General features: G+C 38.6%; 3 protein-coding genes across 4 annotated transcripts in view; all 3 read right to left on the reverse strand.

Annotated features, from left to right (window-relative positions):
* Positions 1 to 557: 557 nt before the first annotated feature.
* yeats4 (YEATS domain containing 4) lies at positions 558 to 4,481 on the reverse strand. The gene is made up of 7 exons (XM_022196545.2): positions 4,243 to 4,481; positions 3,901 to 4,020; positions 3,193 to 3,259; positions 2,504 to 2,598; positions 2,220 to 2,309; positions 1,499 to 1,586; positions 558 to 1,340 (listed from the first exon to the last, which is right to left on the reverse strand). Exons 1-7 carry the CDS (start codon positions 4,291 to 4,293, stop codon positions 1,171 to 1,173), a joined length of 681 nt encoding a protein of 226 aa, XP_022052237.1. The 5' UTR covers positions 4,294 to 4,481; the 3' UTR covers positions 558 to 1,170.
* A 523-nt stretch (positions 4,482 to 5,004) lies between these two features.
* Positions 5,005 to 21,709, reverse strand: cpsf6 (cleavage and polyadenylation specific factor 6). Of its 2 annotated transcripts, XM_022196546.2 has the most exons (11): positions 21,567 to 21,709; positions 19,879 to 20,088; positions 19,680 to 19,783; positions 19,162 to 19,307; positions 18,710 to 18,886; positions 17,348 to 17,455; positions 15,514 to 16,009; positions 15,195 to 15,310; positions 14,945 to 15,098; positions 14,573 to 14,771; positions 5,005 to 8,296 (listed from the first exon to the last, which is right to left on the reverse strand). In XM_022196546.2, the coding sequence occupies exons 1-10, from the start codon at positions 21,624 to 21,626 to the stop codon at positions 14,585 to 14,587; spliced, it is 1,758 nt and encodes a 585-aa protein (XP_022052238.1). In that variant the 5' UTR covers positions 21,627 to 21,709; the 3' UTR covers positions 5,005 to 8,296; positions 14,573 to 14,584. The 2 variants fall into 2 exon arrangements, with proteins under 2 accessions (XP_022052238.1, XP_022052239.1); XM_022196547.2 differs by lacking the exon at positions 17,348 to 17,455.
* A 2,625-nt stretch (positions 21,710 to 24,334) lies between these two features.
* The window catches only part of cacna2d4a (calcium channel, voltage-dependent, alpha 2/delta subunit 4a), a 102,123-nt gene continuing 100,349 nt past the window's right edge, over positions 24,335 to 26,108 (reverse strand). The window contains exon 40 of the mRNA XM_051959138.1: positions 24,335 to 26,080. Within this exon, the coding sequence (XP_051815098.1) occupies positions 25,988 to 26,080 (93 nt within the window). The 3' untranslated portion in view covers positions 24,335 to 25,987. The remainder of the gene's footprint in view (positions 26,081 to 26,108) is intronic.

Below are 26,108 nucleotides of genomic sequence, written 5' to 3' on the forward strand. Positions count from 1 at the left end.
AACATTTGTGCTTTCAGGAAATGCAAACACTGATGACATTACATTGGTTTTGCTAAGTCATGAAACTAAACGTTGCCTGAACTTGCACTGTAAATGATCAGTTTTGTTTCTTAGTTCTTGGACATAATTATCTGTCTTCACTGTGGCTAGGGATCCACCAAATATGATAAACGACTGCTTGGGTTTGCAGCCTGTTGTGATGTCAGGAAAGGATGAGCCTGGCTGGGTCTTTCTCTTTTGTGGCACTTTTGAAACGGAACAGATTCAAATAGGTGTGTCTGCAGCCCTGTTTCTGAAAGGTTTGTGGCCAGCAGCATCTGTCCTTAAACCTTTAGGATTAACAATCTGTGCAGCATTTTAAAGTTATTCTTTACAGACTGTCACTAACCTGTCAGAAGGGGGTATAATAAGGAATTTTTAAAATCATAATACATGCAGTGAGACATCCAGTAAAGGCACAAGTAGACAGAGAAGTAGGTCAAATCCTTCTCTACTGTGAGAACAAGATCATTCCAAATCTGAAAGTGTGAAACATCAAAAACTTGCACAAGCAATACTTCAAACACATTTACTTTATATAAAAAACTGTATCATCAGTAAAAACAAAACAAAACAGACAGATGAGCAATTCACCCTGAACACTAAGTAATCAGCGATGCTGCATACATTTCCATGGAGAAATGTTTGTACCAGTTCAGACAGAAAAGGAAAACTTTTTTTGAAACTAGGCTTGTATGATTAATAAAGGCTACATCAACAAATCAGGAAATGATGGCACATTTCTTTTTGTTTTTCTGTCGCTCTACCTCATAGCCAGCTGATCCAGCAATGGGTTGATCAATACCAGTGACACACGCTTAAAGGCCCAACAGCAGAACTACTGATTCAGCAACAAGCAAGAAAAGCTCAGCAATTCTCTTCTTTTGTGCTGCGGTTCAGCATCTGTATGTTTGACAGGTTTGATGTGACCGACTAGATTTCTAAATTGTCTTCTTGAAAGGTACTATACTAAACATCAAATTTAAACCCACTCTGGAATATGCAAAAAAAATAAAAAATATCACAGAAGAAAACACAACAATGCATTGTTTGATTCAGGGCTGAGAAAAGGAGCACAGAAAAAGCAAACGGTGCCTCTCTGGATGATCAACGTGTGCGTTCATGTTTCCATCAGTGCTCTTTGTGGTCTCCGTCCTCCTCCAGTTTCCTGATCTCGGCCTTCAGGTGGTTGATGTTTTCTCTGCTGGCCTTTAGCTTGTCTTTCAGCTCTGTGATCTCCTGGCTGGTTCTCTTCTTCGCAGCTTCCATCTTCTCCTTGGTCCTTTGCTCCAGCTCACTGACTGCAGACACAAGCAGGAAAAAACACACATTAGCACGCACAGAGACACAAACTGAGTTTCTACTTACTTTACAAAGCTAAAACGACAATAAAACGACAAAACTAGTGCACAAACAATTATTTGTCTTGTCTTTCTATGCCGATTATTTGAGCACATACACTCCGTCTCGTGCTTGTACGCTCCCAGCGTTAGCTGTCGTGATGTGGTCAGGAGCTGCTGCATCATGGCTGTAGGATCCTGAAAGATCTGGAAAACAGACAGAAAACACATCAAGTTTGTAGCTCTGACTCTCACACATCACTGTTTGAAATGACTGTATTTGAGCCGAACCTCCCTGAACCATTTCACCTAAACATCAAACTTCTGATGCTATCTGTAGGTTAAAAACAATATGATCACTGTATTGTACTGTTTATGGCAGCAGGTCTCTTCTTTTACCATGTGATGTTCCTGCTTACGGTATTCATGGCTTCTTGATGTGACTGGGATGTAATTTCTCCATTTCTCTTCTTAAGCTGTTTGGTCTCAAACTGTCCTCTGTGAGACTTTTCCGACATAAAACACACAAGGGTCTCTCCCCACCACCTACCACATTCGCTGTGAAGCCAAGAGCAAGATAAGCCTCGTCATATTTTCAGGAAGTTGCGTCTTCCTTGTCTCAATCAAATATTTCTCCATTCTCTGGAACTACTGACAGCTAATGACTGTGGGCGGAGCAGAATGAATTGGGGACAGTTATTGTGACGCAGGCCAACGTTAAAACAATAGTTCAGCTAAGTAATTCCACCTTGATCACGCCCAGTCCACTTTGAGAAACACTGATTTACGGTGATCTAAAGGAACACACAAATTGAAGCAGTAATAAGTGATGAGCGGTACCATTTCATCATAGAATTCGGAGACGACTGTCTTCTTGGGCATGGCGCTGGAATCTGACTGGAACAGCTTCAACAGATGATACAGAGTCACCTAAGACACGCAAAAGTACAAATCAGTACATACAAACAGAGCAGTATAGTTGAAATAGTTTACATCTCGTCATGTGCTGAGTACATACGATGTGTTAAAGAAACAACTATGAGGATTAGCACAAATAATGTGTTTGTAGCTCTTGGTTTTGGAGCTGTCCACACTCTCTGAAAAGCTACTGCTGGTGCTCTTACAGGTCTCTCATTGGGATCAATGAAGAAGATCTTGATGATGATCTCAAACTCCCCCCAGCCGGTTTCTGTGATCTCATATGGAGGCTTAGTGACGACTGGAAGGAAAATGTTACACAACAGTGACTTAGACATCCTGAGGAATGCTTGTTGTTGTATTTGTTACATGTTGGTTTTTTTTACAAGATCTGATGGACATTCTGTACTTCTCTGGATTTACTTTCTGTTACTGACATGCTATTCTTTTACATATATCATATACTAACCATGTGGTCTTTCATGTGACAGTTTGTTTCATTCCTATCATGAGGCCAGCTTGATCTTTGAGTGCACAGGGGGCCTCAATTAGTCTCTTGAAGGGCCACATAAATAATTCTGTGGCTGCTCTGAAGTGTCTTGTTAACGAAAAAGTTACACAAAACCGTAAGAGACTGACCCACACCTGTGTTCCCTCAGCTGGGAGAGGTATAAGAGACACATTTCTCTGTAATATTGACTTTAGACCTTTGGCTCTTGTCTTTAAAAAGCATAAGTTGCCTTTGCATATGTTTGGTTTAAACAGCTCTGATGGACACGCGCACTTTGTGGAATTCCCACAACGCAACACAAAAATTCAAGAGAAAAATACTCTCACAAGATCGTACTCTCAGGTGGACTCTCTTTCTGATCTCACACTTGTAATGTAAACTCACCTCTCAGAGGGTTACCGTAGCTCTCATGCAGTTTGAACTGGATCTTCTTCACATATGCAGACATATCCTGGATGAAGTCAAGAGAAGTGAAGTCATCGTGTTGTAGATAAAACGCTTGAAACAGAACTGAACAGCTGTTGTGCAAGAATGCTTTTCAGTAAAAACAGATTACGATCAATGTTAAAAAAAATTAACTGACAAGTTCAAAAAGAATGGTTTAGGCCATATATTGTATTTGATGTTGTGATTTTACCTGAATACTGTACATATCAGGTATGAAACCCCTATAAAAGACTACATAAAATACTACCTTCCTGACTATAATCTATATTAACTCTCATATGTATTCCTTTATGAATAAAAGCATCTGCTAAATGTCCCTGTAGAATTGTAAACTGTACTAAAATTGAGCTCCTACAATGTTATTAATTGAAGAGTATAACATAAGAAAAACTGTATAATATTCGACCTGATATAAATATTAAGTCTAACACAGTATTGTTAATTAAGGAGACTAACTTGATGAATTTAGAGGTAAAGATTTGAATTTGCAAAAAACATTCATGAAAATCCAACAATTCAAAGGATTTCCTGAATGAATGGAAATTATTTAGAATTGACCAGTCATTATCTTTCATTCTTTTCAAGTTAAATTGTAGTATTTTTGTATATCAGGTTAAGTCAGTCTTAATAATATGTGTGTTTTACCTCGTTTCTGTAAGGCTTCACGTAAACAGACCACTGATGTGTGTGTCCATCCTCCTCTCTCTTCTTCCCAAAGTATCGGGCAACATTTCCAAACACAATAGGCTTCACAATAGTCACTCCCTGCAGGCAACAGAGAAAAACACAAAACATCCAACACAGAGAACATTTATGTTGCTATAAGAACACTTCAGACACAGAGGGAAAACGATGTGATGCCAGATAAACTTAGGACACATTATGTGAATATATTGCACAAGAGTGCTTTATTTGACTGTGTATAGGAAAGGAAAATCACACAGTAGACCTCCTTTCTAAATTCACGGTGTTGTAACAGGACGTTACCTTAACGCGCCCCCCGGAATCTGGACCAAATTCAGTCATCTTCTTGAACATAGTCCAGAACAGAGGGCAGAAATAAATCCTCTAGCGTCTAGAAGACTCCTTTTGTTCCACCGTGTGATTCTACATTTAATAAACCCGCCATTTAAGCGCTAAAACAAAACCCTACACACCGATTGAAATCATTTTGAAGTGCAAGCCAAACAAGCGCCGGAAGTTCTGAGTACAGCGGGTTAGTTTGTCCGGTGAGAAACAGGTGCAGGGACACAAGGGTTCCGGCTTACGTTAGCAACAACAGCTAACACCACAAATTTCACAATATTGTAGTTATTCACGCCATTAATTCTCAGATTTTGATATCTCCACTTACTTTTGTAACCAAGTTCGGGCCGATTTGATTGAAAATGGCAAAACGGCAGACTTTTCAATTTGTTTTAGTATGAATATTCACGTTTGTATGTATTGAATTTGCTTTTTTTTTTTTAAAAAAAAAAATTATGTTCGCAATCAAAACCTAATTTTTGAGATCAGGTAACTTTTCATGTTTCTATGCTGCCTGTGATAGTTATTCAATCTGCAGCATTACTATCAGGTTAGGACTGTTCCAGGAAAATACATATAACCCTACATATGACTCCACTTTTTGTGAACCAAATGTTAAAAAGCAAATCAATTAAACATAAAATCTCATTACAGCTTTCTAGCTTCTTCCCTGGATACCAATTGGACACACTAGTTAAAGAAAACAAAGCCACAAAACCAAAATGAATTAAAAGCTTTTATTTGCAACCACTGACAGTTCCTTTGCCTATTATGCACTTATCCCAGGCACAAATGTATAACTGCATGAAAATATTACCAGCAATCCCCAATGGAAACACACTAATATTTGCCCTCATTGATTGAGAAGTGTACAAATGTTGATACTATTATGAGGACAGAATTCATTAGACAGCTTTTGTAAAACAGAACTTTATAAACCCATGTGGCCAAGAAAAGATCTGCTTTTCACAAGGCCAAGTCTAAACAGCTGTGCCAACATACAATGCCTTAAAACAGAAAAAAACTTTTTTTTTTAAAAATCCTCCACACTACAAAAAGTCTTAATTTGCAGGTTGGGCATTTAAAATAATCTCCCAAATAAAAAAGGTAGCTTAGGTAGTGACTACTGATGGCAACATTAAAAAATTTCAAATACTGCAAAACCATAAGAATGGATACTTTCCACCTGCTTGTGGGGGTAAAGTGTCTTGCATGATGCAGCGTTCAGCCAGACTTCTTGCTTCTTCATCTGCTGAGTGTGAGGTTGACCTGAGAACTTACCTTCAGCCCTGTGGAGAGAATCTAACACAAAGCAAGCGACATCCAACTATACGAAACCAAAACACATCATCCTATAAAGGCTGACTTGACTTCTCGATGTAAAGCATCATGTCTCTACAGGATCAACCAAACAGAGAAAAGGAAGCCAATCTAACTGGGCCTGTACACACATTCAGCCAAAACCAATCAAATCCATGACTGGGAGTCTAAACATGTTTTAAGGAACTGTTTCAGACAATGAGTATGTACATTTTCTACCTCTTTATGCTAACAAGGCTCCACTTCCAGTCTGTTTTTGTATTAAAACCCAATTCACGATTTTCAGTACAAATCTCAAAGTCTCATTAATTTCCTACAGACTTTACAGGATTACTGTAGCAAAGGGATTAACATTCATGAATACGAAAACACTTAAAAAAAAAAAAAGTATACTGCACCAGAATACATTTTAAGAGTCTTATCGGGGTCTCAAAAATATAAAGATGCTGTTACAGTCTGAATAACAGCTTAACCGTGGGAGTTATCAATGTCTACATTCACCAGATACCTTCGGCAGTATTTCAGGGGATGACAGACTATAATCAAAAACAGCAGCTGTACAAAGAAACGAATGATGCTCAGTGAGGTCATGTTAGACGCAAGATGCTTAAAGTTAAACAACACAGGTCAAATTAAACAGGCACTGCATTTGATAACCAATTAATATCAGCTTGTTGGGAATTTGGCCTTGCTAAAAAAAAAAAATCTTAGTTTTAATTGCAGTTCATCCATATTCATTTTGAGTACAAACGGCAATCACACACAAGATGAAACACTGTTGCAGAACTGCACCTCAGAATACCTATATATATATATATATATATATATATATGTATATATAGACACACACACACACACTACTGTTCAAAAGCTTGAGGTCACTGAGAAATGTCCTTATATTTGAAAGAAAAGTAGTTTTTTCAATGAAGATAACACTAACTAGAAATCCAGTCTAGACATTGTTAATGTGGTAAATGACTATTCTATCTGGAAACAGCTGATTTTTCATGGAACATCTCCATAGAGGTACAGAGGAACATTTCCAGCAACCATCACTCCTGTGTTCTAATGCTACATCGTGTTAGCTAATGGTGTTGAAAGGCTAAAAGATGATCAGAAAATCCTGATGTAATTTTGTTAGCGCATGAAAAAAACTGAGTTTTCATGGAAAACATTGTCTGGATGACCCCAAACTTTTGAACAGCAGTGTATATTTTAAATGTTGTTCTATTTAGCTAAAAACTGCTTTGATCTTATAAATATCTTTATTAGGGCAGCTAAGCCAGAATTATTTGTACTTAAATATTTAGATCTGAAAGAACAAAAAGAAAACAAAACATCAAGGTCAATGCTTTTTTCAAACCTGTACCTTAAACGTGACAAACTAAAATTTCTGTGTAACAGTTCGCTGACAGTGTATTTCAACAAACATGCAAGACATTAACATGACTGGCAGAAAACAAGTGTTGCATGGAAAATGAACCCTACGCTGATGTAGTGAATTTTACATCTTTAACATATCACAAGTTAATGTGCGCATCATGTAAATTTGTTTTTTATATCTGAGGTGAAAAGGGCAAAGCCTGAAAAACTTCAACACATAAAACATGCTGGGTGTAAAACAAAAGAGAAAAATATTGTGGCTTCTTTCATGTCAGTTTAAACTGCAATGGCTGCATGAATCAACATGGGTTACTGAGTTAGACATGAATGTTATTCACAGTAACAAAACACACCACAAAGACGATTCAATTCTGCACTGAGGACGATAACAGAAGATTTAAATATTAAAAAACACTTTGTCCAACAGCAGTGTTCTCTTTGGTTTGCACCAAAGCTGCCTGAAGTGTTGAGTTAATCAGTAGACATTTTGACTTGTCCGTCCACCGATAAGTGCACATTGTAAAATGGTACATTCATCCGACTGTCTTACCTTGTAAAGGTTTTATCCATTTGTAGAAAGAAAATAAAAAAGTGACTGTATCCATTTGCTACTACAGCTAAAAAAGAATCATCTACAAGTAGACAAATTCAAAAACATTATGCTGTCCAAAATATACATTTAATATAAATGAACCAAACATGAAGAGGAATTCACCAAATGCAGAGTGTACCTCAGTAAACATTTTTTATTACAACACCATCTAGTTTTTAATCAAAAAGCGGACATTTACAAACAGACTAACTATGAAAAGAATAAATGAGAATGAGAGGGTGGGTAGGGGAGAACACATCAAACTTCTCTCTAAACTTAATGTACACAGTACAGCGAGCCAAAGAAAACAAAACAAAACAAAAAAACAAATAGGATGTAATGTGTCTTCTATCAGGGGATCGTGCGGGCCATTTTATTGTTTCTTTGCAAAAAAGCATCACTCATACTTCATGTGAAATAAAACATCATAAAAACAAAACAGCTGTTTGGAAAGTTTCTTTTCTTTCATCTTTAGTTACCATGAGAATAAATGTTTGGATAACATAGGCTTACACAGGTCAGGGTCTTCCATCCACTGCTCTTAGACAACAGACAGAGAGAAGGATGGGTGGAGAAGGAGAGGAGAGGAGAAATGAAGGGGGTGGAGGAAGAGATGGTGGTGTCGGTAATCCTGTCCGGTCATGCAAAGGCGGGCAGGGAGTGGTGCACTGAAAGCGTTCCTCCTTTTCCTTCCTTCCATCCATCCTTGATCCTCGTAAGCTGAAAGGTGTCAAAATGAAGGGTGGAGTTTGGTTTCGAGCCAGCCCAACAGTGAACACTCCCCCCACTCACCAGTAAACCTCTAGACTAGACATACAGCGTGGACGCCAGGGCTGGGTTCAACTCATCGTCACCTTGAGTCTAATGGTTAATTAGTTGTCATAGAACCATTTTTTTTCTGACAGGAAAATTCAAAATCTCTGAAAATTAAGTGTAGAAATCAGAGAATTGTATAAAAGTCACATCTGACTCTTAGCACTCAGCTGACTGCATATTGCTCCCAACCCCGGCACAGACACAGAGGAATACGTCATGCAAAGTTCAACAGGGAATACTGAAGACGCTGTCTAAAACTGACCAGTATGTATACACACACAAGAAAATGTTCAGTCAAGTCTGTCTTAGAGGCAGTTCACTTCACTGTTGTGAAAACATCAATTTGAAATTGCAGATATGCATATGAAGTACAGTACTGTACAGATGTTTGCATGTAGCTCTCTTTGACAGACACAAATTCATATTTATCCAAAGACTTAAGGCAGCAATGTTTACTTTGGCTGAAGTACATCTGTACTGTGTAACATTATGTCTGAGTTGCAAAAATATATATTTACTGAAAAATTAGGCAAATATATTTTGGAACAACTGCCATATCTGCATTAACATTATTCAACAGAAGAAAGAACTCATAATATGATCACTGTAAATTGGAGGGGTGACAGTTACGAGATCATAATTGACTAAAAGACATAAAAGCCTTCATTTTGACTGGGTCTCTGAGGTCTACAAAATATATGCTTAAATTTCATATCACTCATTTAGCTTGGTCTTGTCTCAGAATCATAGCAGAAGTTCCACTAAATGTGCCTTTCAGAAACACATTAATAGATTCCATTAACACCAACAGGTTATGGTGGACATGAAGCAAAGAGCTAAACACTGAAAACTTTTACCACTGTGGCAAATACCATAGAAACAACGTAAAAATGTTTGACAGCTATTTTTTTTCAGGAAACTGGGGTCTACAGAAGTAAAAGACACAAAAGGACAAAACAGCTGTAGATTAAAAAACAAAGCTACGAAGATAAATGGACTTAGACAGCAGGTGATACTTGGCCACAAAACTACCCAACGCTTCTCACGATTGTTTTTTTAACAGAAAAAATATTGTACGTGATTTAGTGTAGCAAACATGACGCCAGTCAATAGGTTGCAATATTTTGGACTGATCATTGACAAAGACAAAGTCCAGCATGCAAGATACATGAAACTGGAAAGGCTGTCTGTTAAAACAACAAATGGCAGCAGAAACAGTCACTGTCAACAAATCTCCACTGACCTGATTACATGTCTACACAATTTAAAGCACCTCTTCACAGAAATGTTACATTTGTCAGATGAAATGACAAAGATTCTAATACACAAGGTCATTTCAAAAATGTTTGCCTTCAAATTAAAAATGATTAAGTCTTGTTGAAAAGAGCTTTTGGTTTACACGGTGCAAAGATGCCAAATAGAACTGGATCTACATCAAAACATGTCAAATGAGAACAAATGATTTCACATGCTTCAAAGACTAAAGTCATTCTGAAACTTGGCAGGGTTTGCTATAGAAAGTGCTTGTTTTGCAATGTGCATGGCTGCAGACAAAAACATTTACCTGACAACCATATCTTACATAACTCAATATTCAAATTCAGTGCTTCTCTTTTTCAAACTATTAATTCTACGGAATTACAACACAAGTTTATTGGGAATTGGGTTCACTAAACTTTTATCGATGGTCAAATCACATTCAAAATATCAAGAGTTTAAAATCAATTTCCATATTGAGTCAGGCTCATAATAAGTGATTAAGTTCATAGAAACATTAAAATGTCTTGCACTGTGTCAGTTGACACAGACTGTAAACAAAACAGACAGTCGGAGCCAAACCAGGGTCAAGCAGTCTATAAATTACTCTCAGAACTCTAAAGTACCTGACGTGTGATACTTACCATTTCCCAGTTTATCGATCAGATTTGTAAACTAATTTCTACTTCCACTGCTGCTGACTATCACATCTTTGGAATGGCTTAAGTAAATTTCAGAAAGCCATTTGCTGATGGTATTAATTGTGTAGAAGTAGCTAGTAGTTCATTTCTCGACGACAATAACTGAAAACATGACTTAAGCATTACAATTGTGTGCTGCTGTTTAATATAAGAGTTAAAAATCCAACTCTTGCTCTATACTTTGACATGAAGTCTTGTCCCCAACTCACATATGAGCTGTAAATTTTATTATCACCCTGTAACTTAAATGGACACGACTGCTTGTGGCTAATCTGAAACAGGAAATGTTTGACCCTGGTTTGACATAAGTGATTAGCTTCTGTTTGTAAAAGGACATTGAGAGCGTGATCCCCAGTAAACATACACGTACGAACAGGGGAAAGATACAGCATTGAAGTATTTTCAGCCTGGTACAAACACTGTGCATTCCTGCATGGCATTATGAACAGATAGAACAATGTTGAGCATGTCTGGACAACAAATAGCCACACAACTACAGGAATAAGAGCAACAAACTTGGCACTTAATTCTCAGATTAACAATCTCTGAGATATTAGATTAAATGCAAAGGCATGGAGCAATGGAAAATGGACATATTTGGACATGAACATTTTCGCCCATTTCCTTTTGACTTATAGTGATATATTATTTATACTGCAAGGTCCACTTCTGCAAAAAATGTACTCAACATTTGCATTTTAGATCTACACACTACCAAAAAGTGTTAGGCCTTGTGCCCACTGGGGATCTCTTGCCTAACAAAGATAATGAGATATCCGTTTGAGGAGCAGTGGTTGCTGCTGGTACTTGAGAAAAAGAAGCTTTTAGATTTATCTGTTGCCATTGTGAAATTGTATAAATGCTATGCTATATATGATCCATTACCAAAATTTGAACTGTGAATAAGAGGTTCCCAGTGGACACAAAGTCTCACTTTGTAGGAAAAACTTGTGTAGGTAAATTGGGTGGAACAGAAATGAGATAATCTCAGCTAGCACTGACAGCTAAATATCTGTACAACTCGTCACTACTCATATCACATGACAGATTAGTGGAACAGTTACTAAGATACATTCTTTTGGTATGAATAGTGTTTTAGCGGATTTCAGAGTTCAGCAACTCCACAAGTTAAACCACCTCAGTAAGTATTTACCAGTATAACATAAAAAGGGAAAAACTGCAGATATACCTCATATGTTCCTGCACTTTGAGTGCAAGAACATTAAAATGTCCACGGGGAATGAAACTTAGGATTGGAAACATTTAAAATGATGAGAAATATCATTTGGAGTTTGGCACAACTGTGCAGAGATGCTGAAGAGTTCATGAACCTATTAGTTTCTGCAAAACTCGTTTACACACAACACCACAGAATTCTCAGTTCTTTGGCAGTAAAAGACATCAGAACGATACAAAAATCGTTCAAACACTACTTCACCTGCAGCTCCAAAAATACAGACAACGTTGCATGTTATTCAACATGCAACTGACATAATGGAAGAGAGTATCTTCCCATAAATATTACAAAATGATTTGTGAAACCCTGACACTGAAAACCCCAAACAAACACCAGCAAGTCTCAGAAAACTAGCCTGAAAATATTTACCTCAAAGAATTTGAAAGCAACAAACCATGAACAATGTGGCATCAGGTTTAGCTGTGAACAAACTGGCAACAAGCAGTTTCAGATAAATCAATCTGGAGCTCATGCAAAACATGACTTTGCATTGAAATAGCCAGCAAAACATGTAAAGATATGAGACGAAGTCTCATGCATTCCAACTTGGATGACAAATCTTTCAAAAATAAATACTGCAGTCTAAGTCACATAAAAAGCATATATAATATGGAAGTTAGAATTTTGTCTCTTATAAATGAATTGTAAAATATGAATATATATTCATACATTTGGTGGACTGCCATTAAAATTTGTAAACAGTTGAAATTTACTGTATATTTGCAATATTCCTTTCAAGTTCTGGTATGGAAAAAAGTATTTTCTTCAGCTTAAATAGATCATGTGGAACCACCTAAGAATAATGGTGAGGAATACTGTGCAGTACATTTTGTGTTCTCACCCAACAATGTCTGCAATTTCATTAGTCTACAAAGAAGGAGTGTTACAATACAGTATTATGCTGGAGAAGGTTGTTGTCACCATCATGTAAGTGGGTGCAAGCTCAGCTGTGGTCGCTCAGGCACATTACTGCATTTGAAAACTGGCTTGTTTGTTCATACAGACTGTAGCTGTGACTGACTGTAACCATGGACTGCCTGTGGGTGCAACACATTAGAGCTAGTTTATAAAGGGTGTAACACTGACCACAAGCAGTGGGTTGTGTGTGCAGTTGCATGGTGGAACTGGGTAAGTGTTGCATTGAATCTCAGTATAAGCAGCAACTTGCCACAGGTTCACTCATTACAAAGTGTTTACATACAAATGAGAATTATTTTAAAATGAGTCATTCAACATTATTGTGAGTCAACACAAAAGAATCAGATAAAAAAGTCTCTACCATGATGCTCAGGGAGCTCTGCGGGTTCAGGCAAAAAAAAGCATCTGTAAAGCTGGATTTTCTTTATCTTAGATTTCAATATTACCCACTTATGTTCACATGTAATATACTCATGCTGATAATGTGTTTGTAAAACACTACTGCTCTAATCAAACTCTGAACTCATTATAAGTCACTTAATTTCAAAGCCAATGAATAATCTCGGCTAAAACCCAAAATATGTTTCCCTTAACCTTGCCTGAAAAAAATCATGAAAATGGCATTGCGTGCACTACACCAGCATCCGGACATCATGCTAACATCTATTCTGTCAAGACATTTTATCAAAAGGACATACACATCAATGCTTGCCATTTTTCAGTTCACCTCTATGTCATATACTGAGGTGCAATAGTTCATAACCAGCGATTCTGTATAAAAATCATTCAATTTGGCACAAAATGGTAGGTGATATTACTAACATGCAAATATGGCACAATCACATTGTAATTCTTTTTGTGTCCAAAAATCATAAGATATTAACATTGTTTGATAAATGTTCACCTTCTCTTAGTTCATAACATGACAGTATATTCACCTAATAAACTGAAATGATATGTAAACATTACCATTAATAGCACATTTACAAAGTGTAGTTGGTCTAATTTTTGACAGGTTGAACATTGCACTTTTCTTTTTTGCTAAACACACAACCCAATCTAAACAAACAGACCACACAAAATGCTAAAACTCTATCAAATAATGTAAAAATTACTGGGTAGGACTTAAACACCTAAATCCTGCCAATCAATGTAGAAACTATCAGGACAGGCACACTGACAAACCAACTCAACAGTCACAGTAAGATGCAAATTCACATGTAATGAAATGTCAAAATAGATCCGAATTTAAATATTTAAACCAAAAATATGCTCAACATTTGGTCAATTGGCTATAGCTGCTGGTAAAATTCAAAATTCCAGAGACTTCCATGTTTGATGAGGCCAAAATATATTTTAAATTAATAAAGATGTTGTCTAACAGATTACTGGGCTGTTAGCATCAGGCTTGTGCTAGTTTGTTGCCATGGTTGGTGCCGTTACAGGAATCCCTTATTTAATTCTGACATGTATGTGGCTGAATACACCAGTGACCACTGAATTTTGCAATTTACCAGCCTCTGAAGCCTGTAGACCAAAAGGCAACAAATGCAGCCCCAAAGTAAATGTCCAGTGACATTTTTGAGATATTTGATTTTTAGAAAGCTACAGTGTAGACACAACTCTTACAAATCCCACAGAGGAACACAATCAGTACATTAAGTATTACATTTTGTGAGACAATTTACACAACTGTGATGATCAATTATGAAATATGAAGGAATGTTGACTTACCTTGTACTTACCTGAAACCAAAGATTTGAAAGCCTTTTTCTTGCTAGCATCCTCCTCTAATCATCCAAAAATGTATTATATTTATAAAACTATATCATATTATATAAGAGAGTGAAATGTGTCAGGCTATAGTAGAGATTTAATCTGAAGCTTAACTGAAGCCATACTTATTAAAGAAGAGAGGTGGTGAGCAAGCACAGAAAATGTTTCAACTCTAACAACAGTCTGTTCTTCTGCCACGATATTTATCCTCGCTGGGCCCAAACTAATCCAGCTCAGTCCAGGTCAAAGACAAACACAGCCTTGAAGGCAAGACATAAAAGTTGTACCCACCTCCGTTCTCCACTAGCGGTGCCGATACTCCCTCTCCCTCTCTCTTTCCCGGTCTCGGTCTCGGTCCCTCTCACGATGGCGATCCCTCTCCCGACTCCGTTCTCTGTAATAGTCCTCATGCCTGTCGCGGCTGCGAGACTTGTGTCGCCGGCTCTTTTCCCTAGAGCGGCTGTGGTCACGCTCTCTGGAACGTTCTCGTCTGGCAGGGACAATAGCATCGATAAGAAGTTTAAACTTCTAATTGGCCAATTCCGATGTAAAATAAACAATATACACTACAGGCAAATAGTTAGCATCTTTCTGGCTCATCTTTCTTTTCTTTGTGTTACATCCAAAATATTACCTACTCAAACTCATATTTTAAGGCTTTACCTGGAGGCAGAGCCGTAGCTTTTTGATTCGATGCCATGGAGACAGTCCTGCAGGGAACTGATGAGGACCTTACAGCGGTCGTCTGCTGACACTTTGGACTGTTTAATCAGACTGATGGCTGTCACCAAAGTCTCTATAGCACTGCCATAATCAGCTAAAGAGAAAGCAGAGTAATGCATTAAACTTAATTTTTGGTCTTTTTGATAATGTGTCAGCACTCTTGCACTGTAACTCTCACTGTTGGCGTCACCTGCACTGGCATCAGATACAGCCCTAGATATGGCGCTGGAGGAGATAGCTCTGTTCCTGTTCATGATCTCTTCAAACTCTGCTTCGCTCAGAGGGGTCCGTGATGCCTCCATCTCCCTATAATGTCAACAACAAGGACCACAGCACATACTAGATTTCAGAGTTGTTATCTATGCAACAAATGCAAACTAGGTGCCATGTAAAGTCCACAATTCTGGCACTTATCTTGCTAATATATACACTGTAAGTTGTTAAATATTGAATGCAACGCAACAGAAACTCCCTCATTCTTAGAGCCCATTGTAACCAGTTCTTCTTACCGTCCTCCAGGACCATAGTCTCTGTCATATGGTGGTGGGCGTCCGTATGGGTCGTTTGGTCCTGGGGGGCCTCGGCTGTCGTTGGGGGGCATGCTGTTGTTGCCAGGTGGGGGGAAGAAGGCAGGGTTCACATGGGGAGCTGGTGGTGGGCCACCTGGTGGAGGACCTGGCATGTGTGGTGGTGGAGCCAAAGCCATTGGTGGGCCAATGGGGCCTGGAGGACGAGGAGGGAAGGGTCCTGGAGGTGGGGGGCCCTGTTGAGGTGGTGGGGGACCAGGAGGAGGGCCGTAACCTGGAGGAGGGGGGCCTGGTGGGAGAGGTCCCATTGGTGGCTGACCAAATTGACTGGGGAAAAGAACAGGAGGAGGAGGTCTGTCCCCACGGTTTGGGGGACCAGCTAAGGGAGGGGGGAGGCCTTGGCCAGGAGGTGGAGGTCCTGGAGGACCAGGGGGACCAGGTGGACCGGGAGGTGGACGTGGAGGACCCTGCATACCACCTGAAAACATGAACACAAGGGACAAAAAGGGAGCAAATGAAACATTTGTTGATTATGTTAGCCTTTGTTAAAGCCAACAGAGAGCTCTGCTGCTCCTTAAGATGGAGAAATACGTTCCAGTACAAATCATGAATACCTGACATACTTGAAAACTGGCAGATTTAAACATAAAACACATACTGGTGTGACCGGTTTGTGGGCCAAGCTTTCATTAAAAAGCCTTGTGGTTGCCTGTATTTAAAATGTATCTTTCATACAGATATCTTTAGGTACTGACTTTGGCAGTTCAAAGCAGGGACAATGACACACAGATAAGAGCAAGCCATAGCTACAGGGAACGACAAATGAAAAAAAAAGGCCACAAAAATGCTGAAAATTAAATCAGAAGGCAACAGAATAGATGAGGACGTACACTCAGAACAAACTGTTTCAAGCAGGCTTTTGTAAAACTAGAGGGCTTGTATTCTATCCTTGGTTATTCGTTTCCAAGAGCCCACAAAGATCCTATAAATCATTCTATAAACTGCAACGGACAAATAGACTATTCTACATACTAATGAGATACAACTGAAGGGTCCAGTCTGCAGGATTTTTTGATATCTAGTGGTAAGGTTGCATACTTGCAACAAATAGAATATCTCTCAATTTACCTTCCCAAACATGAAGGAGAACCTACAGTAGCCACTGAAAACCTGAAAGGTCCTGCTTAGCACCAGTCTTTTGTCTGTTCTGTGTTCTGTAAAAACATGGTGGTGCCAGATGGAAAATATAAAAGGTTTGTTCTAAGGTAACGAAAAACACAGCAATTAGTATTTTCAGGTGATTATACACCAACAAATATATAACTATGGTTATTATATTCTATTTCCACCAATAGATTCCCTAAAATCCTACACACTGGACCTTTAAGGAAAAAAGAAACAAATGGACTTTATCATTAGATATGGTTTAAAATCTCTAATGCATCTGCATGAGTGAAGTTTCCAAGAACAATTAAAAAGGGAAGCATTTTCTTCACGTTGAGCCATTGTACAACCAAACATGACTGTGGCCCAAAAAGGTAAACAAGTGCACTCTCTTCAGATTTTGCTGTAAACTGATCTCAAAAGCATAAAGTAAAGTACATCGCTCGATGACATGCGTCCCTAAAATGAAGTATTAATCAGGCCTCATGTAGGGCTGACGATATTTGACAGAAACTGTTCCTGCTAGGGGAGCTGAACAATAAATTCAGCTTATTGTTCAGTAAATCTGTCAGGTTCAATGGCACAACTATCAATGAACAGCTGAGGCTTAGGATAAAAAGGGCGATCGATCAGATCAATCGAGGCGTTTCACCTCTGTCGCGCCAGCTCCCGTTCCTGCCCCCCGGCGGGAAGGGACTGAAACTCATATCCATCAGAGGGCCATCTTGGTGCCTAACCAGATCTGGTCTCATCCCCGAGCCTAATGGGGAAGAAAGCAAACCAATCACAACTCTTCCCTTCACAAACTTCCACTTGCTAACTGAAGGCCTGTTGTAGCCCAGCAGTATGGGGCACCAGCCACTAAGCGAAAGAAGAGATGTGAAAAGGGTGGGATGGAGGTCTGTAAACGCAAAATGGAGGAAAAAATAAAGAGAAAAGCTGGCAACTCCATTGTCTCCTACTACTTGTGTAAGGCAGCCAATCCAAGATTTGTAAGGAGTTCAAGTTGGTAGCTCGCCAAGGAAAAGCTTTTCAGCAAACTGCTTGTCTAGGAATGGTGTGGGAAATTGTCAGTGAGCAGAAAATTGCAGCCAGGGAATGATCACTTGTTCAACTGGAGATGAAGTGGGACAAACAAACAACAAACCAGATGGAGAGGGAAACATGCAAAGACACAGGGCTGCCAGGAGAGGTTTAAATGCTGAGAGATCCTCAACAGAAACGCAGACTACAACTGACTAGCTTTGGTTCCATGCAGGTGTGAGTAGGAGCAATGCCTGGATTGTGCTAACTGAGTAGCACTGCCAAATAGAAAGCAGAATTGTAACTCATTTTACTTAAAGATGAAGACATTTTTCACAACATGATGATTACTTCAATCTGTTGCACTGCTAATGTAAAAAGAATAACAAAGAAAAACCTGCACATGGACAACAAGCTTGATCACGACAAGACAAACATCAACTGACCATTAACCTAAAAGAGCATGACCACTGCCAGCAGTGACAGATCTGTGGAAATTACAGGAAGCTTTCAATATATATGATGATGTGTACGTATTCACAAGACATCTACCTATAAATTTGCTTTATCTGTTGAAATCTGAAAATAATGTATCCCTCTCAGTAAAAACAAGAGCATATTTCAGCAGACTTTTCAGACATAATCAGATAAACATTTTCAGTCATGAACTCACTGGTCTAGGACAGTAAGGCAATTGCAATAATTAACAGAACCCACTTTAATCCAGTACAAATAACTAAAGTATCAAAATTAGTTAAGTAGCCACTTAGCAATATCAGTGGCTAAAGTGGCCTGACAGTGTTTTAAAACCTTAATGGATATTTGTTAGATATGTATTTGATCATATTATTTGATGTGCTATAGAATAAATTTTGCTTAATTTAACAAACCTCTTGGCAACTTGGGTACTTTACAAAATATTATCTTTTTATCAGCAACTCTTGTTCCCTCCCTACTGGCAACAACTACCAACACTTGCTACCAAACTAACCAGGGAAGTGTGGTGGTGGGCCTCCAGGCCCGACAGGACCAGGAAAGCGGTCTCCTCCAGGGCCAGGTGGTCCAGGGAACCTGCTTCTGCCTCGGCCACCCATGGGGAAACCACCACGGGGGCCAGAACCAGGAGGACCAGCTTTACCTTCCCCAGACATCTGGCCCGACTGGGTACCTGTGAAAAGAATAAAAGAATCATCAACTCATTTTTCCATTAAATATGTAATTAACGATAAACGTGTACAGTTGTACATGTACAGCCACATGACCTAGACCAATAACTTTACAAATACATATTTATGCAGACTGTAAGAGGAGTTCATGCTTGTAATGTAGTCTATGGTGGTACAGTGTTCTTTCCTTTTTAGCACATCAACCATCATGTCCCAGCATGCGCAAATTCTTAACATTAAAGAATACAGGCGCTCAGTGTGCACCTGCCCAGCTTACTTTTGCGTGACTGCATCTCAAATTGGCTGAGGGACTGTTTGTTGCATGGTGTGACGATGGGATTCTGACCATGGAGCTCCCTTTTTGAAAGCAGCTCCATTAATTTTCTAGATGATGCCTCTGAGCCAACACACACCAGAGCAAACCTGAAAACACATACAGAGAACATACACAATCAGATCTGAGCAACAATATTTCACAGTCAATACTAATTTTTCAGTCTAAAGACTTTCTTGAGGTCTCATGACTTTGAGTCCTGACTGCCCAAATGCCACAAACTACCACTCAGTGAAGAACTGAATCAATGTTAAAGATAGTGGATCATAAGTGTCAGTTTCTGAAGAAAATCAGCAGCACTAAAAGCTAAAAAATGTCATTTGATATTCTTAACAGCAGCAGCCTTGTAGGAATGTGGGATTTCACTCTGTATTCTTACTAACCAACATGAATTAACCTACGTAATCTATGACTTAGCACCATGTCGTCACACATATACAAAATGAAAAAAAAAGCTTTACCCCTTCGACTGGCCATTGGCTCTGTTTTCAAAGAATTTGATCTCCAGAACATCTGTAATGCCTATCGACCGGATGGCTTCTGTCAAGTCTTCATCTGTTGTCCACTGCAAAAGAGAGGACAGCATTCAATGCACCAGGCCAGTAGATACATTCGGAAGCACAAATACTGTTTGATGGCTTACAGGAATCAGACACTAACCCATGTAAGATTCCCTATGTACAAGGCAATCCTTTTGCCTGTGTAGGTGTACACCACATTTGGTGGGGCACTCTTCCCTCCCTCTGTGCCACCTGGCGCAGGCAGTGCATCCAGGTAATCACGATCCTCTGGAGCATCACCATTGTTGGCTGATGGAGATATTACATCATCATACAGGTCGATCTGCTCGTGAACTGGATAGTCAGCTTCCTGTTGAAAGATGAGAACAATAGATCAGTCAAAAACACACTGTGAGCAGTTTAACAAACCTGATCCCTTCTGTAGATTTAAGAAAGGTGCACAACTTTCAGTATCCCAATACGCAGAACGACACAGAAATGTTTTGATTTTTCACTGCATGGGTATATTTTTACTATGAAAATGCATCAAGCTGACAAGGGACTGTGGATTTTCAGTGAACTATTGACCTTTTAAAGATAAATTGAGCTGGCAGGATTCTTGTATATCACCAAACTGTTATAAAGACTTTATTCAGATTATTAAAACCTTAGCAGACTAATCTTAGGAACAACATTAACTGTAAGCGCCTCAGGCAGGTGAAGACTCATAGTTTCTGTGCATGTGAACAATTACAACTACCCTGAAGATATTGTGCAGTTCATGAAATTCAATACTTGCTAAACAGGTTATTGGAGAAATTGCAGTCATTGTGTACACATATTCCTAGTACTATTGTGGGAGTAGGTATGTATAATAAATGAAGAGAGTAGACAGCAAATTTAATTGACCTTCTGTTTGTCTCAAAATGACCCTTCTGTCAGTAAATTAACTACAGTGTCTAATTAAAACGATATAAATTTTATACATGTACACGTAGATAAACGTATAGACTAGTAAATTTTACTCTAATGGTGTAGTGTTCCTCTTTGAGCCACTGTATTACTCAGGTTTAATTATATGAAAGAAAAAGCTCATGAAGGACAAGCTCTGCAACTTCTGGATAGATACTAAGAGTCAGCACAAAGAACAACGTTTTTAAAAAGATGTTTCGGTAAGACATCGACGTTGTCTCTACACGAGTCAAACAGCAGCAAATGATTTGCTTGGATAAGGCTGAAATACTTGCACAGAAAGGGGCGTGTGTAAGAAGAAGACATTAAAATGCTAAACTAAGCTAACTGCCTAAAGCTAACAATGAATACACAATTGAAACACGTTTCTAATTCATGCATTTGCATTTCAGACCTCCTTCATTTAAGATTGGTTCAACCTATTGTTTATGGGTGTAAGCTGATAAAACGAAGGGCTACTTGAAATGCTACGAGTGAGTTAGCCACCGCCAGCTAGCTGGAGAAACTGCGTTTGTTTGGTTTGCTAGCCCGCCACAGGCGGCCATGCCGAGGCCTGGGACTGCGCTCAGTGAACAAAGCGTTTTGTTTTAATTCTTGAATAAATAAACGTAAAGACATGTGTGCGCAACATTCATCAATTACAACACAAATAATACGTCGTGTTAAATGTCGACAACATCACGAATGCAACGCTGCAGCCGATGTGTAGCTGAGGCTGCAGGCTTTGCAGCATGGTGAAAGGGGCCTGTATGAGAGATGAGCAGCTCGTTTCAGAACCACGGCACGCCATTTTCCGAGAATAATAGCAACAAAAGTTCACGCAGATATACAAAATTTGCAACACTGAAAGACGTGTGGTGGATAGGGATACACTACCTGGTTAAATTCCTCCTCTACGTCGGCGTAAATATCGATGTGATCCACACCGTCCGCCATTTTCCTCTGTCCGGCGGTGAAGCAGCACAACACAAACAATGAAACAGCGCGAGGCGAGCAGCGCCCCTGCTGGCCGCCTTTAGTCACTACAACACCCAGGTCGTAACAGGCATAGATATATACAAACACGAGATGTCTCAAGACGGAGTCGGCGGCGTCGTCACTTGGCGGCCATCTTAGGACAGGGGACTGCTCTGGCGCACTGTACTGTAGTCAATGGTAAGGTGGATGATTTCCTCACTTTAACACTCACAACTCACTCAATTCTTGATTGATTTACAAACGGTTTAGTTTATTACAAACCTTATTAACGTGGCTATGATTCGGGCTCAATTCCGAAATCGCAGCTTTTCGTTCTGAAAAATGCGGCATAGTTGTGTGTCTTTTCTGCCTGGCTACTCACATTGAAGATGGTGTTCCTCACAATCTGATTTTCAATTATTAGGTTTTCCTGAGACCAACGTTTTTTGAGAACAGAATCTTTAGGCGAAATTACATTCTTTGTGGTTGTGGTTGTATTTATTTGCTGGTTAAGAGACTTTGATTGAGACCTTAGACTTATTGTTTGTATACATCTATGCCTGGATTAGTTAGCCTGCAGCCGAAATGCATTGTGGGTAATGTAGGCACCAGGTTCATGAAAAGAAAAGACATCATCTCTGTTTGTTGTGCATTGATTTTGGTTGAGCTTTGTTTTTATGTGTGCATTAGAAAGCTGATAGTAATAAAGAAGTGCAATACTAAATAATAAAATTACATTTACATCCATTTATGCTGAAAAAAGATGATATCTGTGTTCATTATTATATGAATTCAATGGTTTTAATTATTCTTATGTAAGCAGTAAAAGAAGTACATCTCTGACGTTTATAACAAACCAAGCTGTTCTAAAATCGGTTGAAAACTGAGCAATCTACAGTGATTTTAAAATCCATGCTCCATTGACTTTAATGTTATGAGTGATCGAGCAGCCCTGTCCCAAGATGGCCGCCATGTGGCGACGTCGCTCCCCATAGGCTGACAGCGCTCACGAGCCATCTAGGGTTTGTATATATCAACCCGGTCTCACGGGGATTCGTGAAACTGTCACGTAAGTTTTAGTTTCGGTTTCAACAGGCACTGCAGTCCAGTGTGCCAAGAGGAAACATACCCCACAAGTCATTCAACCCTCATGTTGCCCTGTGGGTTCAATTGACCCGTTTTAAAGTTTGAAAATGTGGAGAAAAAATAACTATTTTCACAGTGAAACTTCTCGTTGTCCACATTTTCAATATTTTTGGTGAAAAAAAAAGAAATGTTAAAAAATGTTTCTTTAAGCACATTCACAGAAAAATATCAATCATATTTTTACCATATCAAGTACAGAGAGAGCCTAACATGCTTAGAGCCTCAGTTTAGGATAAACAGAATAGGAAGGGTCAACCTATAGAATGATTTAAGGTGACCTATAGGATCTACAACTTGATTGAAGGTGGCTGTAGTTGACAGATGCAACCTGCATGATATTCTGGGATGTCTTCAGCTAACAGCTGTGAGGAAATACCTCAATAAGGGGAAAGAGAGTATTTTTTCCTTTACCGCTAGCTGGTGCTACAGCAAGCTTACATTAACATAGCTTAAAGTCAGTTATCTTGCACATATCCATATGTAAATTCATCATGCCTCATCTCCAAAAGTCAAAGGTGTAAGTCGTCTTTATTATATCTTTATTTTTAGCCTTATTGTACTTTCGTATTTTTTGTTGTACATCTTCCATGCCTCATTTGTGTTAGATGGCAGTGTACATAATTTGTCAGAAATCTGACATTAGTCTATTACTAAAACTGTATTACTGATAATAAAATTCCTGAGAATAAAATGATGTCAAATTGAAAATCACAACAGATGTTTAGCTTACAATGATGAATTCAAGCTAGCTAGTAGTGTAGCAAGCTAACAGCATTATTAGATGAACATCAAGTCAGTTATTAATTATCTTAGAATAACAATAATACATTTTTATTGCTGGTTATCACTATGAGATGATGGTACATATAATTATCAGAAATCTAACATTAGCAGGGCCCTTCAAAAGTCCTCCTCTCACACTTTTACATATTGCAGAAAAAGTACTTGTTGTCTTTTGTTCAAACTCCATACGACTATAATGTTAAAAGTAAAATAACATTTTAAAATCACAGAGGTATTGCACTGTCAAAATATTACATTCAACTCCTTCAAAATTCTCTTGATTTTCTCAGACTAGAAAATGATTTTAGTGCTATTGAAAGATTAACAAGGGCGCTATCATTCAAGAGAAAACCTGAAATGAAAATTGTGGGCATCTTACCTCAGTTTACTTGACTTTGTTTTGTTTATAGCTTTTGTTTTATCTAGAAAGTCTTCTTGTGACTTAACCGTTGAGCTTACTTTTTTATGCCGTCTATTCTTTGTCCTCATTTGACTTCTATATATAACTCAGTACAATATTATAATTACACATCGAAATATTCCACAAGAAAATAATTTTGTTTTAAAAATTACAAGCACTATACGTACATTTTTGCTGAGTAAATAAAAGCTCAATTATTGATAGGCCTCCTTGAATATCAGCCAATTCCTTTGGGGGCTTTCGTTTTTAAGTTGGAATAATATTATGTGTGCACGGATGATAATCACCAACAAACAAAGCAGAACAAAACTAATCTGAAAGCAATTCGAGTACAAAATAAGACATGTGGATAGTTTAATTGACTTTGTACAAATCATGGCTTCAGGTAATGCAGTCAATCATACAATATACAGAATACTGCACAGAGGAAAGAACAAACAAAAAACGGGACAGATGAATAAATTACTTTCATAATGTCACCACCACAGAGCGTACTGTTATGATGCACATCCACACACACATGATATGTGACTGAATCAACAACAAAAAGAGGAAAAATCTCAGGCAATTTAGTCATCAGAGTAAGTTCAACTTAAGGACATGCTTTGTAAGGTGATTAAAAAATACCATAGAAAAAGGTACATTGATGGTCACAGGCCAAAATGCAAAGAAATGGTTCAAAATATAAAACACACAAGCGAATGTATACAAAAATACTGTATGCAGTTAGATTTACACTGAGATGACATTTTCAAAAATTAAGCTATTACCAAGTTTCTTTGTTGCTTCTCAAAGCCAGTATCTGTTTTGTTTTGCTTTAATGATGAAAGTTTGAATTCAGAGTTTTATTCATGGAAAGTAAATTTCAGCCTAAGTTTCCAGCAAAAAAGATGTAAAAATAGTTTTAATTCCCAAAAGATTTTGATGTTTTTGTGACAGCGCAAATTATCCTTTGTGGCAAGCACATGCAAAGTCCAATCTAAACCACCTATATGCAGTTTTAAATGTAAAATAATCTATACTGTCTGTAGAATTACACCCTGTGAGAATCTACAGCACATTTCTGGTTTACACATGTCGAGCCTAATAGACAGACAAACAGAATTACATCCAGTATGTAGACACACACGCACACACACACATGCACACGCACAAAGACACAAAGGCAGACAGACATCTGTTTTAAAAACTGTCACAGAAACAAAGACTTTTTTGGATTTTATCCAAGTAAAAACTAAAAAAGTAGATCCTGAAGAGGCTGACAACCTCATTCTGTTGAACTTTACTACATATTCATGTTACCTTACGCCTATAGAGCTCAAATGTGACTACTTTCCAGGCACTGAGCCATCATCCACCCAATCCATCCTCAATAATCCGTTACTACTGTAAACAACCATGTAAAACATGACTCTCGCCAGCAACACAACAGTGTTTCCTCCCATACCACTATAGCCCTCTTTTCAGTGGCAATTATTCAACAATATAACAAAATCTGTGGATAAAGCATTGTGGATGTGTTTGGAAGTGTGCATGCTTTCATCCGCATATATAATATGCATGTGTGTCTGCAATATTCAGCTCAGTAGGTTACGGGAAATGAGTACCAGGCTTTTTCTCCCTTGGACTTTGTCATGTTGCACCCTGTGACTCATCATCCCCTTTTATAAATGCACATCATGGCCACCACCTGAATCTCTTTCGTCCTTTTTCATTCTGAGATGCAAAGTGGCGCATGAGAAGATAAGTAATGGAAAAGTATCCATGGCAACAACGGTCCATTAACTTGCTTTTATTTCTTCAGTTTTCAGTTCATTTCAGACTGTAACCCACATCAAAGGTCCTTGAAGAGAGCAGAGGTTTGTGAGCAAAGTATCTGTTATGCCTTTAAAAAAAAATCCACTGGAGGTGCACAGTGTTCCAACTGATGTCTCGATTTTTTCCAACCTTCTGCTTTTGAGAGAAGGCCAAACAGCAAAGTTGTCCATCATCAGGAAACAAGTGCAGCGAAGGAGAGACAGGCGAAGAAGAGAGAAGTTGACAGTGATATAAAAGAAGCTCCTCCACAGTCGTCTGCGTTCTCCTGCAGGGATAAAACGGAAAATTATTTC

This window comes from Acanthochromis polyacanthus, chromosome 1, assembly GCF_021347895.1.
Source record: "Acanthochromis polyacanthus isolate Apoly-LR-REF ecotype Palm Island chromosome 1, KAUST_Apoly_ChrSc, whole genome shotgun sequence".
NCBI lineage: Eukaryota > Metazoa > Chordata > Actinopteri > Pomacentridae > Acanthochromis > Acanthochromis polyacanthus.